We start from the raw sequence: 13,717 nt of genomic DNA, 5'->3' as shown, positions 1-13,717 counted from the left end.
TTCAAATTAGTTGTTCCAACGAAGTATCATATTCTTTTACGAAACAGTTACTTGGCATGTGGTCGTGTGGAACCAATTCGAGACACCAATTATAACTTCATTTCCGTACTAAAGGAGTAATACCCATTGAAGTGCCTGTAATACTATCTGTAATATTCATCGTTAATACAATTGTAAACCACATGTCTAAGTTTTAACATAGACGAACATAACAAGGTGCTTGTACAAGCACTCAATTGTTTGGAACAATCAATTATTTTGTATTCATAAAAATTATAGATATATATCATTCATCAACTTGCAACTGAGAGGAGTTGACGTCAACAGTTAGTCGCAATCCCTGGGTGTTATTTCTTTCTTATAATGCGTAACGATGGCAAATCAGCCAATACAGTTAATGAAACATACGGTTAATGATATACGCTGTCGAAGTATCCAATTAACAAAACACCATAAATATGTGGGGTAATGATAAAAGCTTGTCACCTGGGGTGATGGTGAAAATACATGATATGCATCATTATCGCAGTGTTCTAAAATCGCTGCACGGAGCGCATACATTATATAATATAACTATTCAACTGTCAACAACTCATTAGCAATGCCTATATTGCTCAGTTACAAAGCTAAATTGGACTAGACATTATAACAAAAATGATATTTCAGACCATTAAGATATCTCTGACGGAGTTATGGTTAGAAAATATAGAAAATTTGGGATGCATCCATTCTATAGGGATACTTCCATGAGGCTCCTGATTAGCCAATCTGTGAACCTTCGGATAATACAAAACAATATGTCATTAAAGCATTATATGTTAACTACAAAATATGCATGCTTCGACAGCGTTCGGGTGCCCACCATTACAATTAAAGAAAAAATAGCTCTACGATACGAAAAAAGAATCAAATTTTATCTACTAAATGTATATATACCGTTGAACTTTCCTTGATTTCGGGAGCAACAACGTTTGGAGGGTCATTCACTGACTGGGTCATTGAATGCTTCTACGAGTTTTGTATGGACTAAATAATTGTATAAAACAGACAAAAAGGGTATATCATGAGGGATGTCAGCTGTAACAAAATCATCACACAATGTAACATCATCATAACTAATTGTGCTGTAAGACACATCTAATAAAAGTTAAAGTCATGCCATTTTATACTAACCGAAACTGAGTCAGTTGATGAACGGCATCCCATAAACATATGTTCATAAAATGAAACCGATGTCGGCTCCGATTCTGAAACATGTATTATTGACACGACAATAATGTTATTTTATAGTGAATGGTACTTATGGATTAGTTAACTGTATAACGATAACATTGTTATAGCATAAATATTTACCATCCCGTGTATATCCCACATTACTCATCCAAAATCTGTCTCCTTTCCCATAAGCTCATGGCTCTGTTTCAATGAAAATCCAGCATTCTTGCTTATTTCAGATTGGAATCCTTGAACCTCACTCACTTTTCTTTGTGATGGCATCATGTGCGAACATTGAGCAATGTGCAACTCATGGTTATGTTCTAAGACAATGTCATGCACACGGTATTTCATTGTCCCTCTAAGCAACACGATAATCATTTTAGCTCCACACCCCATTTTCGTCGGCGCTCGTGTCCTCTTTGGCGGCATCGCATTACCTTCGTATTTGCGCTTCACACCTTTCTTGCAGCAACTATATCTCCTAGACGTGATCACGCCATCTTTGTCTTTATTCATATAGTCTTTGCGTATACTAAAACTTATTTTAAAGGCATATTTGTTGTAAAACTTGTACGCATCCTTTTCACTGTTGAATTCCATTCCTAACTCAGGGATCTTATCTTCTGTCAATTTGCTGCAATCCATTACTTCTGCTTCTATCAATTATGCATCAAACACCATAATTTGCAACATTTCATGAATTGTATATACATAAACGACAAGATGAATGTATATTACCATTCAGAATGTGTCATGAATCACATATTACTCATATACCAAATCCTATTATTATACTTATCAATACGATTAATGAATCACATCACCTTACTTTTACTCTAAGACAACGGCATTATCTATGTACTAATAGAACTCTATGTACACTAAGTCATACGGATTGTAATGTATTGGTCACACGATGTAAGTCTATTTTAACTGTATGTACATCCACTCTGCTGATTATATTTAGATTCTACATTCTTTAGTTCACTAGACCTTATATCATTCATTAATGACAACCGCCTAAACCAACTGGGCATTTTCTACTATTTCTATGTTTTAAGGACCAAATAAGTATTTTCTACTCATTGTAATATATTTCTTACATCATGTAATTAACTTACAACACCAGGTACATCCTTTTATTATTCACATATATGTTTTTTCCTCTACTTCACCTTAATCAATCCTACGCCTCCATTTTATACAAATTGCATGGTCAGGAGAGGGGCAAACTAAGTTGTATGATGAGCATGGACCAGCTACATATTACTCATTTAACACACTATATTCAGTCACGTTACCTTGGTGTTAACCATATGCTTTATGTTTCACCGAATTCAGAGAGCGCAGTTGCTTCTGCTATTAAGTTGCACGACAAAATCTGGCTTCATGAGATGATGAATTTCCTCTGTTTGCTTCTACCTTGCCGCCTGCCTTGCACACATTCAAAAAGGATACAACACTCTCATACCCAGTTTCAAAATGCATACAACACTCTCACTGCACTGTTTGCTTTCTTCCTTATTCACTCAACATCATACCCCAACTCTCTCCACCCACTTTTCTGTCAATTGCTACTTTCAGCAAGATGCCTCCTCTCTTCCCTCAGCTTTGTTTTGTGCGACTCTCTACTTTTCTATTTGCTTTCTTCCTTATTCACTCAACATCATACCCCGGCTCGCTCCGCCCACTTTTCTGTCAATTTACTGCCTTCAACAGGATGCCTCCTCTCTTCCCTTAGTTTTGTTTTGTGCGGCTCTCCACTTTTCTGTTTACTTTCTTCCTTATTCACTCAACACCATACCCCAGCTCTCTCCACCCACTTTTCTATCAATTGCTACTTTTAGCAGGATGCCTCCTCTCTTCTCTCAGTTTTGTTTTGTGCGGCTGATTCAAATTTTCAACTTGATTTTCAAAATTGAAACTCTTCCGTTTGGTCCGTCATGTTCCCGTTTTGGCTAAACATTTTTTTGTTTGGAACGGCATCGTTTTTGGGGCCTGTTGAAGGCTTCCTGACGTGGAATATTTCTCGCCTCACATTTGGATCTTGTGAGCCGACCGCTCCTGCCCCGTATTCGAAAAAAGGGGGGCTATGGGAGTGTTTCAATGAAAAGGAAGAGTAGAGTGCTAAAGATTAATGTGGAATGACAAAATCATTGTACTCAGTAAAATATGATAAATGATACACGCTGTGAATTGAGAGTTAGACGCAACTTTTATCCACTAATTTTTTTTTAAGTCTATCATTATTTTATTTCTTAATCCTTACATTTTAGATATTTCCACCTGTAGATTTGTAGATACTTCCCGAATGATTTAAAATCCAAACCACTTTAGTTCGTGAGTGTGTTTGGATATTAGATTATTTAATTTTTTTAAAAATACTATAACACTTTTTTTAATGATGTATGTGAAAAAAAATATGATTAAAAAATGTGTTAATGATGCAAATAAATAAAAATTTACAAATAAATTTATTTAAAATAATTACTTGAAATAATTATTTAAATTAAACTAAATAGAAGCAGTGGTGAAAGTTAGATACTTTACTATTGATCCTTATAAAAGTATAGAGCACTGGAAAGCTTTCATATAATATTTTGTTTGTATTATAAATATAATTTCTAATCCATATTTTTTTATTTTCAACTACCATTTTATCTCACATACATTAGATCACTAAAAATGCTATAGTAAGATTGTGTTTGGATTGTAATTTTCTGAAGTTTTTGTAGGAAATATACTATAATAATTTGATATATATGAGATAAAAAAAATTAAAAAATATATTTACCAAAAATATAAAATTTTTTTATGAAAAATTTCTTTCTAAACAAAATCTAATTATTTCAAATAATATCCTATGCAAACACATTAAAAACAAGCTGAGGTATATGGTCGTAACGCCCCTCGGGGTCAGCTCAGCCGGTGAGGCAATGGGGTAATCCTCATGGTAGCACAGGTTCGAGTCTGGCCTCACATACTGCCTGGGTGCTCTTGGGGGGCAGGGTACTTCAGGCGCAGGGGATTAGTCGGGCCCGATAAAAATTGATCCGGACACTCCTGTGTTGACAAAAAAAAAAATAAATAAAAATACGGTCGTAACCATTTTTGTAATAAAAGAAAAAGAAATAATGTCCTTTTATACTCTGCGCTGAAATGCCCAGAAAACCCAGATCGCAGGGTGACCTTAGTTCTCATTGGCTGGACTTCTTTAAGACTTTCACTTACTCATCATCTCTCTCTTCCTCTCTCCTTTTTTAAGCCTTTTCCGTCACCTGCAACCTTGTTCCTCCTATACCAAAACACTTTCATTTTTCGAAAGAAAGGTGGAAAGTACAGAAATCCCCATATTCAGTGACTGAACTTTGCTGTTTTTATGTTTCTTGCGTTCTTTTGTTTTTTTGTCCTTAATCCACTTCCTTGGCAATCATTATCCTTTCTTGTTGTGTTCAGTGATTGTACTTAGCTGAAAGAAAAAGTGAGAGCCTTTTCATGCTCTTTACGTTTCTTATATTTGAAGATTGCTAGTGATTTTCACACATACATATGCATGATTAACTGGATACAGGCATAATCTCGTCTGGAGTTGTGTGAGATCTGATTATGCGCCATCAAATTCTTCATTCTTGTGTAGAATTTGAGATGGGATTTTCTTGATTTTTTTTGTATAATTAGAGAAAGTCAGACAAAAATTTCCTTCTTCTCTTACTCTGTGCCTAAATTTGTTAGTCCAGAATTGATGGATTTTCAGCGTAGCAATCAGCACCAACAGATGAGTGGTGGTTTGACTCGTTATCGTTCAGCACCTAGTTCATACTTTTCTAGCTTTTTCGATGCTGCTGCTGATATCATTCCTAGGAGTGGCGGTGGCTTTGGAGGAGATGATCTTGATCACTTTCTCAATCGATTTATGCCTAGTAATCGGGTTAATGCTCAGGCAGAGGACTCAAATTCCAATAATAGTTTTGCTAATAGCATGAATATGCAGCAGTCTCAATCTCAGTTTGTGGCATCAATGAAACAAGAGGCAGAGGTTATGCAGCAGCCAGAGCAACTGCAGCAGCTACAGCAGACAAATCAGAATGATTATTCTCAGATTTCGCAGCAGATGATGTATCAAAGCCAGGCTCAAGTACAACAGAATACTAATAATACCCAGTTGTCGAGCGCATCTGCTGGGGATAACTCGTACAGATTACTGAGCTCTGTAAATTCCAACCGATTGACACCAGCGAAGATTGAGAGTGGTGGTGGTATTTCAAATCTGATTCGTTATAATAGTTCACCTGCTGGATTATTTGCTAACATTAACATAGAAAATGGTATATTTTCTAGCTCCCAATCCTCCTTCTTGCTTAATTTTCTTTGATTTGTATATAATCATGCTTCAAATGATAGTTGGGACAAATCTTTTGGCTGTGGATTTTTCTTTTTCTTTTTTTTTTTCTCTTTGGTGCTTGAAATCAAGGTTTGCATCTTAATGGATTTGAAATAGATAAAGAAATATGGCTTTTGAATTTTTTCCATATTTTTCTGTTGCAAATTTGGTGAATAAATTCATACTGTCTGGATGGCTCAAGGATCGCTTCTGTTTGTACTGTTGTAGACTAATATGTTAAGGATGTGTTAGATGTGATAAACTCAAGTGCTTTGAAGAACATCAAATAAATAAGAAAAACAGATAAATGTAGAAGGTGAGGCCAGGGGTATTACAGTCTAAATTCTGCTCTAAAGATGACAAACTTGCTTGAAGATCTAGTAAGAGACCAGAAGTGGATTTTGTTCATAGCATAAGCTTAGGCACCTGACTTTGTATATTAGGGCCTTTGAGATATTTTCATTACAACTTCACAACTGGAATGCTGCTGAAATTTTTTAACAAATTACAGAGTATGGTGCAATGAGAGGCATGGGGAATTTTGGAGCTGGTAATAATGCTAATGCAGAAGCATCATTTTCTTCTGCAAGCAGGTTCAAAAGTCAAATGGATTTTTCATCAGCTCAAGCAACTTCTTCTGGCCTTATGTCTCCCATATCCGAAATTGACAGTACTGGCATGGGAGACAACAATCTTGGAGACAAAAAATTTGGGGAAGGTCAAAGAAATGATTCTGGTTATATAACAGGATTTCCAGTTACTTCTTGGGATGATTCAGCTTTGTTGTCTGATAGTTTCTTGAAAGGCCTTGGAGATGATGATGATGATAGCAAGACACTGTCCAATGCAGTTGCATCAGAAAACCAGGTACAGTTTTATGCTCTAATGCTGTTGTCTGTTGCCTTTGATCTCAATCTAATTGCATATCAGTTTACTGATCAGAGCAATGAAGGTCGAAATCGTCCTTCCACTCTATTGGCTCATCACTTGAGTTTGCCAAATACTTCTGATGAGTTGTCTGCTATAGAGACACTAATGCAAGATTCGGTACTTTGCAAACTTCGAGCAAAGAGGGGCTGCGCAACTCATCCACGGAGCATTGCTGAAAGGGTTGGACCTCTAATCAATTTCAGAATCTGATTTTCTTCTTGTTCTTCTTTAATACAATACACATTTAATGTTTGTTGGAATCTTGATTAGAATTTATTATCCTGTTATCCCTGTTTTCAATCAGTACTTATTATCCTGTTACAAGCTTGTAAATTTGTACAAGTCGTGCCAAGATTGGACTGATTGAACTCTAAAACAGGAAAGAAATAAAAAATCAAGGCAAGATTAACCAAAAGAAAAAAAGAAGAAGAATATGTTTAGTATTTGATCTAAATGTAATCCATTTCAGGTAAGAAGAACCAAAATAAGTGAACGGATGAGAAAGCTGCAAGAGCTTGTTCCCAATATGGACAAGGTAGAATGCTGCCTCAATATTTACCCTGATAACATTTGATATATGCAATTTCTAATCTTGCTTTCCTCAATATTTACCATAATAACAAGGTAGAATGCTTATCCTTTCCTTTCTGCATTTTCTGTTTTTTTGCAGCAAACAAACACGGCAGATATGTTGGATTTGGCTGTTGACTACATTAAAGATCTTCAAAAGCAAGTCAAGGTACCTCCTAAGGCTGTTATCATTCATAACATAAGTACAAATCCTACATTAATTTAAGTCTATTTTTAAGTGAAATGAAAATGACCTTTTCTGTTTTTTTTGGGAACAAGTAGACGTTATCAGATAATCGTGCAAAGTGTACATGCTTCAACCAAAAAAGTTGTGGATCAGAAGGCTCAAGGTAGGACATGCCTCTTTTCTGCAGTTTAAAGGAAAATTGATAAGTAGTTGGTGATGGAGATTGGAAAAGCAAAAGGTTAGATTCTGTTTTGATTTAAGTAGAAGAGAAGAATTCACCCAAAAAAGAAAATGAAGAAGAAGAGAAGAATCATTTGCGTTCTGGGAACATGGAAGAGAAGCTTTGACTGTATTCAAAGCTGTACATAGAATATTTTATGAGAACTTTTGGCTTGTACTTTTGCTTGATTAACTTATCTTTTTCCGATGACTGAGAAACTCAGACTTTTTCGTTACTAAAGTTGACCTGCGAGAAACCTTCAAAAGCCGGCAACTTTTGAAGGCTCCCGCAGACCTTAATTAGTTACTGAGAAACTCAGACTTTTTCGTTACTAAAGTTGACCTGCGAGAAACCTTCAAAAGCCGGCAACTTTTGAAGGCTCCCGCAGACCTTAATTAGTTTTTGAAGACTTTTGCTTGATTAACTTATCTAATCAACATATTTTTATTAGTTCTTGAAAAGGACTGTTGTATACATCGCTAGTGTTTGCTGATTCGATTCAGTTTCACTTTCTGGGAATGGTGATCATTTCTTGTCATGCACTGTACAATTGTACTTTCTTGGAGAATTCCATTACAGAACATGTATAGCTAGTTTAGTTTATGCCCGCGGTGAGTGCTTGTATGATTACTTTTACTAACACGTTCTTCCTACAAAGGTTCCGAAGAATCTAAGCAATTGTACCTGGTTTAACCAAATCTAAATTTTTATTTACAGGAATTATGATATGTGTCAGAAGTTCAATTAACCCTTTTTTATTGGAATAATTTTAGAAACATTCCTTAAGGTTTCTAATAATTTCACTCAGCTCTCCTCAAGTGTAAATAATTATATTTACCTCCCGTGGCACTGTAAAGTATCTATAATGCCACTAACTTTGGTAGACAACTAACAATACAAGGCAATAGATTTTCAAAACCCAAAATAAAAAAAAAAATCCCATTTCTCCATCTCTTTTGTATTTCCATCCCTCTGTTTCCTAATCACTATACTGTTATATCTCTTTTTTTCATCTTAGTTTTATAGATATTAGCATATTGAAATTGTAAAATTAATAGTTCAATTGAAGGAGCAAATTATATGTCAAACCAGAAAGAGATAAAGAGAATTAAATAATGAAATTGATAATTGAAATAGAAAGGACTAATAGGGGAATTTGCCTTATTTTGTCTGTTATTAAGAAAAATGTTTGCAAATTGTTAATAATTGTTTAAGAATTTCTTTCATTAAATTAGTAAAGTTGGTTATGGTTTTCCTATGGAGGTAGAATTTATTTTCTACTTCTGAAATGTTAATATTCTTGAAGATGTGAGAGTGTTGCAATGGGGGTTCTAAACTAGATTAACTTATATTGGAAAGGTGTTGGGTATTGACTTTAATTTTGGGGTATGAAATTGGTTGTCAACAGAGTGTTTTGTTTTTAGTGGCAAGCATTGATGCTTTATAGGTAATTTGGGAATTTTTGGAGGCTACTTGGATTTGAAATTGAAGTTTATATTTGGATAGTTGTTATGGTTATAGATGACCGGTTTGTGCAAAATGTGGAAGAAAATGACTATATATACTTATTTAAAAATTTTTGTATAAAGGATAATTTAGAATTTTTGAGAGAAAAGATAACTTGGACCTACATTATTGTATAATTAGTAAAAGCATGAGAGGTAGATATAAACCTCAGGGAAGGTTTGTGAAATGACCCTTTTTTTCTAATATTGTTAGTCTTTACCATTCAATTGGCCTTTTTTTTTCAAAATTTTTTTTTTAGTATAAGCGAGAGAGTTCAAATTTGAGATCCAACGCTTATATTTCTTTTCTTCAAACCACCCAATCCATTCATCCCCTATCATTCAAGTGACCTTTGAATTCTAGTACTGCATAATATTTTTTAAATGTAATGTGTAACGTGAGTGCAATGTTTAACACCAAAAGGTCTTAGATTGGTTTTTTTTTTACCTTTCCACATTCCCAAAAGAGAAGGGGTCCATTAACTATAAACTTTACATGCCTCACATAGACAATCAAACTGATTAGGTGTAAAATTGAGGAGTGATGGTGAGGATGGGAAATATGATGAATCAATGTTCAAGAGTTGTTTCTACCATTAAATAAATTACAAAGAAAGAGTCCAAAAATGGATTAATAATGTGCATGTATGAAGCAATGTTTTGAAAATCAGATCATTGATTGAACCGCTAGACTGTTCGGGTCAAGGTTCAATCGATTGGACTGGTTCAACCCTGGTTCAATAAATTTTTTTAAAAATAATTTATATAAATATATATGCACAAAATAAGACATGCATTGGACTAATTTAAGTGATGAAAAGTTTAATATTTTCAAAGAACTTGGATTTTCACCAATAAATTTTTAAAATTAAAAGTTGAAATAAATAAATTTCCATCTCAATTTTAATTGAATTTACCAAAAAAATAATCTTATATCCAATCCAAAAATACCACAATATTCTAAAATTATACAAAATTCACATCTATGGGAATTAGACATTGTGTGTTTAAATTTTAATTCACATTTTTTATATTTAAAGATTGCAACTTAAAAAAAAAAAAGATTGGAGTTTGGAAGAAGTCAAGAAAATAGAAAATAGAAATACAAACTTGATAATAGACAAAAAAATGAGAAGAAAGTGAGTGGATGTGACATTTAATAATTAATCTCTAGTGTTAAGAAAAACCTATTCTTTTTTTTATTTTTTTTTCAATTTAATAGACAAAAAAAAAATCACTAGTTCAACGATCAATCCGGTTTTAAAGTCTAGTTAACGCCAAGTATAAATCAAATCGAATCTATGACCGGTTTGTGGTTTGATTGGTCGAACTGGCTAGTCTGGTTCGATATCATCTTTATGAAGAGGCTTGATAAGGGTTGTAATTGCTCTCGTACTAATCGGTCTTTATATATATATATATATATACGAAATATAGTTGTTTGGAGGTTCAAATCTTTCTCTAAATAGTTTGTAGCTTGGGGTGATGGCTATCTTTCTTTACTTATTATAATATTGCTAGTGTAGATCTATAAGTTTAGATCTTTCCAATGGAACGATAACTAGCTTAGATCTTTCCTATGTGTTGGGATTGAGGGATATTTATAGCAAATTTTTTGAGATGTTACAGTATCCGCTGTAGTGATTTTGACTATTTGTTACAGTGTACAGTACCGCTATAGTGTACACACACACACACACACACACACACACATATATATATATAAAGAGGAGGGATGGGATTTAAAAAGTGAGAAGGAGGTAGGGAGATTAGAATCTAGGATATTTAATTCTTTGTTTTGATAAAATATCATAATTTCATTAAAATTTGCACTAATGGCAAAAATTACATCATCAAACATACACAGATATTAAAGAACATATCTGAAGAAAGGATACTCCAGATTTGAAGAACAATAAAATTACATTATAAATCTCTAAATTTAAAATAAGATAAAATAACCATAGTTCCACGGATATCTGTGCATGTTTCCAATCGTCAGATTTGTTGATTAACTGTTTCAAGTTCAAATATTATGGTGGATCCAAAAAATTCCAAATTTGATAATCAAAATCTAAAAAGACTCTGATCTAATAAAAGGAAGTAAAAAAAATTGTCAAAAACTCTCACTAGAAATCCTTAAAAAAAATAAAATTCTCATTAAAAAATTTTGGAGAGAAGAAAACTCTCACTAGACAACCTAAGGAGAGAAGAAATTCTCAATAGAAAATCTTAAGAGAGATTTTATTCACACAAATGAAAAAAAAAAAACTATAGAGAGGCATTCTCCCATGGGGAAATATCAGAAAAATTTGATCTCTCTCCCATGAAAGAGTTGAAGGGAATTTTAGTTAGAGAATTTTTTCTAGAGAGGAGGAGGAAAGATTGCTTGTAAGTTTTTGTCGATAGGTGATATTCTCCAAAAATGACCTACCAAAAATGATATGGATATCTTTTTTTTTAAAATAATATTTCGCTTGCATTATAAACACATTTTTCAACACTTATTTTTAAATTTTTAATTATCTTTTTATCTCATATATATCACATTATAAAAAGTATTACAATAATTATTTTAAATAAATTTTAAATAATACTCTATCCAAACGATATATTCTCCAAAGTTGAATATCATTTTTTGAGCAGATTCCATAAGTTGGTTTAGCATCGTCTCAGTGTGAAAAAGCATTTGTAATATAAGGTTGTAATCAATTGAATTTGCAAAAGCAATTGTGCATCTTTGTGAAGGACAACCGATCTGTAGGCAGGTGGCCGATAAGAGGAGCCCAGCTAGTTAAATCCAATTCACGTTGTGCTTGTGGGCCACGGAGATTTCAGTGACTTCCATGCCATTGATATCATCACATTCAGATGTTTCTTTTTTCATGATAAAAAGTGAGAAAAGAAAAGGAAAGATCCTTATTTGGACAGTAATTTTTTTAAAAAAAATTGTTACGTTTTTTGTGAACATATTTTTTAATCACATTTTTATCTCATATATATTAAACTGTTATAATAATTTTTTTTCAAAAAATTTAGAAAAATGTAATCCAAACACAAAAGTTTGCAACAGCTCACTTTTAGAACTAATTTGTGTAATTTGAAAACGAGACCTAGTTTAGCATTGTCTAGTCCTTGTAAACTATTTGTTGGTTCATTCGATTGTCAAATCATGTCTTTAAATATGAATCAATAAAAAAACTCTGTTTGCTTAACGTGATGATTATGATGAAATTAATATGTTTAAGCTTGCATAATTACAACAATATTTTTAAAGTCGTGTGTCATATCCTCATATATATGAGTTTTAAGTAATTGAAAAGATTTTAATTTAGTAATTAAGGTTGAAATTTCAATATTTAAAGATTCTTAATTCAAATTTCCTTTCTCCCATTCTGCTTTTTAAAACCTATTCGTTTTTGCTAAAATTTTTAAAAAAACAAAAATCTCAAGGGGATGAAACAGCATTCTTGATAAGATAAAAAAAAAAAAAAAAAACTCACCTGATTCAGAAACACTCTTCAACATAGCGTGATCCAATCCGACGGTTTACACCAACGACAATGCTTTATAATGCAAAATATGTGTTGGAAGAAGATGTCTTGTGACGGAATATTTCCTGCTTCCCAGGGCACAAAAGTTTGGGCAACGGAGGAATAAGGCAATTGCTTCTCTATGGACCCACACTACTGTGTAGATAGACCTCACTCTGATATGAATTGGACTATTGAAGAGCCTTTTGATGTGGGCAAACGTCAGCCACACAGATTTCTTTTTGTTTTCATTATGTCTATTTTCGTTTGTGGCCCTTTTTAGATCAAATCCAATGTGGAAACTTGGAAAAAGGGACATCATAAGCACCATTTTCATATGGGTAGGCAGCTTTTGATTGGGATCAAATGGAGTTAGGTCAAGTAGGTCCAGTGTTTATTTGTCTTCATTAAATTGCTTTGCTCTTTCTGTAGGAGAGAATTGACTTCAGTAGGAGACATCTTTAGGGATGGTAATGGACAATCGCCCCACCGGGGGCAAATGGAGCAGGGTTTGGGGCGGGTGGTGGGGTGGGGAAAATTTTTCCTCCCATTTAGAAACGGCGCGGGGGCGGGCCGCTCCATTCACGCCCCACCGTCCGTTAAAAAAAAAATAAATATATATATGTATATAATTATATGTATAATATTTAATTTAATTAATTATAAATTTATAATAATGATATTATTAGTTATATGTATTATATAATAGATATTAGTATATGTAATATAATTGATATTATCAATTATACTAATAATTATATATGTCTACTAATAGAAATTATTAATTAGTTATACTAAATAATATTTATATTAAATTTCTATTTGCACTTAAAACAATAACACTTTTTTCCTAAAAAAAAGCACAATAATGACTTAATAATTTATATTTGTGTCAAAAGTGAAAACTTAACTACTTAATTATATCTGTTTCATGATATTGGATTGTATTCAAATAACTCTTATTTAATTGTTTTTATGGATTTTGATTATGAAATTACAATGGATAATAACTTGGTGATGTGTTGATATTTTAATACTTGATTATTTGTTAAAATTTAATTATAAAAAATTATATGATAACTTTTTATTAGCTCCACAGGAGCACCTACGGGGCAAGCAGGATGGGGCGGAGGTAGGGATGGCAATGGGGGCGGGTGCCCGCGCGGGGGGCTC

General features: G+C 33.3%; 2 protein-coding genes across 5 annotated transcripts; one reads left to right on the top strand and one right to left on the bottom strand.

The window, feature by feature from the left end:
* Positions 1 to 1,377: 1,377 nt before the first annotated feature.
* On the bottom strand, positions 1,378 to 1,863 carry LOC140004633 (protein FAR1-RELATED SEQUENCE 5-like). The gene has a single exon (XM_072044772.1). It carries the CDS (start codon positions 1,861 to 1,863, stop codon positions 1,378 to 1,380), a length of 486 nt encoding a protein of 161 aa, XP_071900873.1.
* Positions 1,864 to 4,383: 2,520 nt separating this feature from the next.
* LOC113738276 (transcription factor bHLH130-like) lies at positions 4,384 to 8,048 on the top strand. 4 transcript variants are annotated; one of them, XM_072059558.1, is made up of 7 exons: positions 4,384 to 4,699; positions 4,956 to 5,543; positions 6,111 to 6,466; positions 6,530 to 6,709; positions 6,999 to 7,064; positions 7,200 to 7,268; positions 7,382 to 8,048. In XM_072059558.1, exons 2-7 carry the CDS (start codon positions 4,961 to 4,963, stop codon positions 7,451 to 7,453), a joined length of 1,326 nt encoding a protein of 441 aa, XP_071915659.1. In that variant the 5' UTR covers positions 4,384 to 4,699; positions 4,956 to 4,960; the 3' UTR covers positions 7,454 to 8,048. The 4 variants fall into 4 exon arrangements, with proteins under 4 accessions (XP_071915659.1, XP_071915628.1, XP_071915699.1 ...); XM_072059527.1 differs by having other exon boundaries at positions 4,951 to 5,543; XM_072059598.1 differs by having other exon boundaries at positions 4,384 to 5,543; positions 6,542 to 6,709.
* Positions 8,049 to 13,717: the final 5,669 nt, after the last annotated feature.

Source organism: Coffea arabica, chromosome 1c (assembly GCF_036785885.1).
Source record: "Coffea arabica cultivar ET-39 chromosome 1c, Coffea Arabica ET-39 HiFi, whole genome shotgun sequence".
Classification (NCBI taxonomy): Eukaryota; Viridiplantae; Streptophyta; class Magnoliopsida; order Gentianales; family Rubiaceae; genus Coffea; species Coffea arabica.
Note: the sequence above shows the minus strand (reverse complement) of the source record. Positions and strands in the feature narration are given on the sequence as shown.

What these genes read in the sequence shown, in the direction of transcription:
- LOC140004633 (XM_072044772.1), bottom strand. Translation starts at nt 1,863, where the DNA reads ATGGATTGCAGCAAATTGACAGAAGATAAGATCCCTGAGTTAGGAATG.
- LOC113738276 (XM_072059558.1), top strand. Translation starts at nt 4,961, where the DNA reads ATGGATTTTCAGCGTAGCAATCAGCACCAACAGATGAGTGGTGGTTTG. An exon ending in CACGGAGCATTGCTGAAAGG is followed by an intron (nt 6,710 to 6,998) that starts GTTGGACCTCTA and finishes AATCCATTTCAG; the next exon opens with GTAAGAAGAACCAAAATAAG. An exon ending in TTGTTCCCAATATGGACAAG is followed by an intron (nt 7,065 to 7,199) that starts GTAGAATGCTGC and finishes GTTTTTTTGCAG; the next exon opens with CAAACAAACACGGCAGATAT.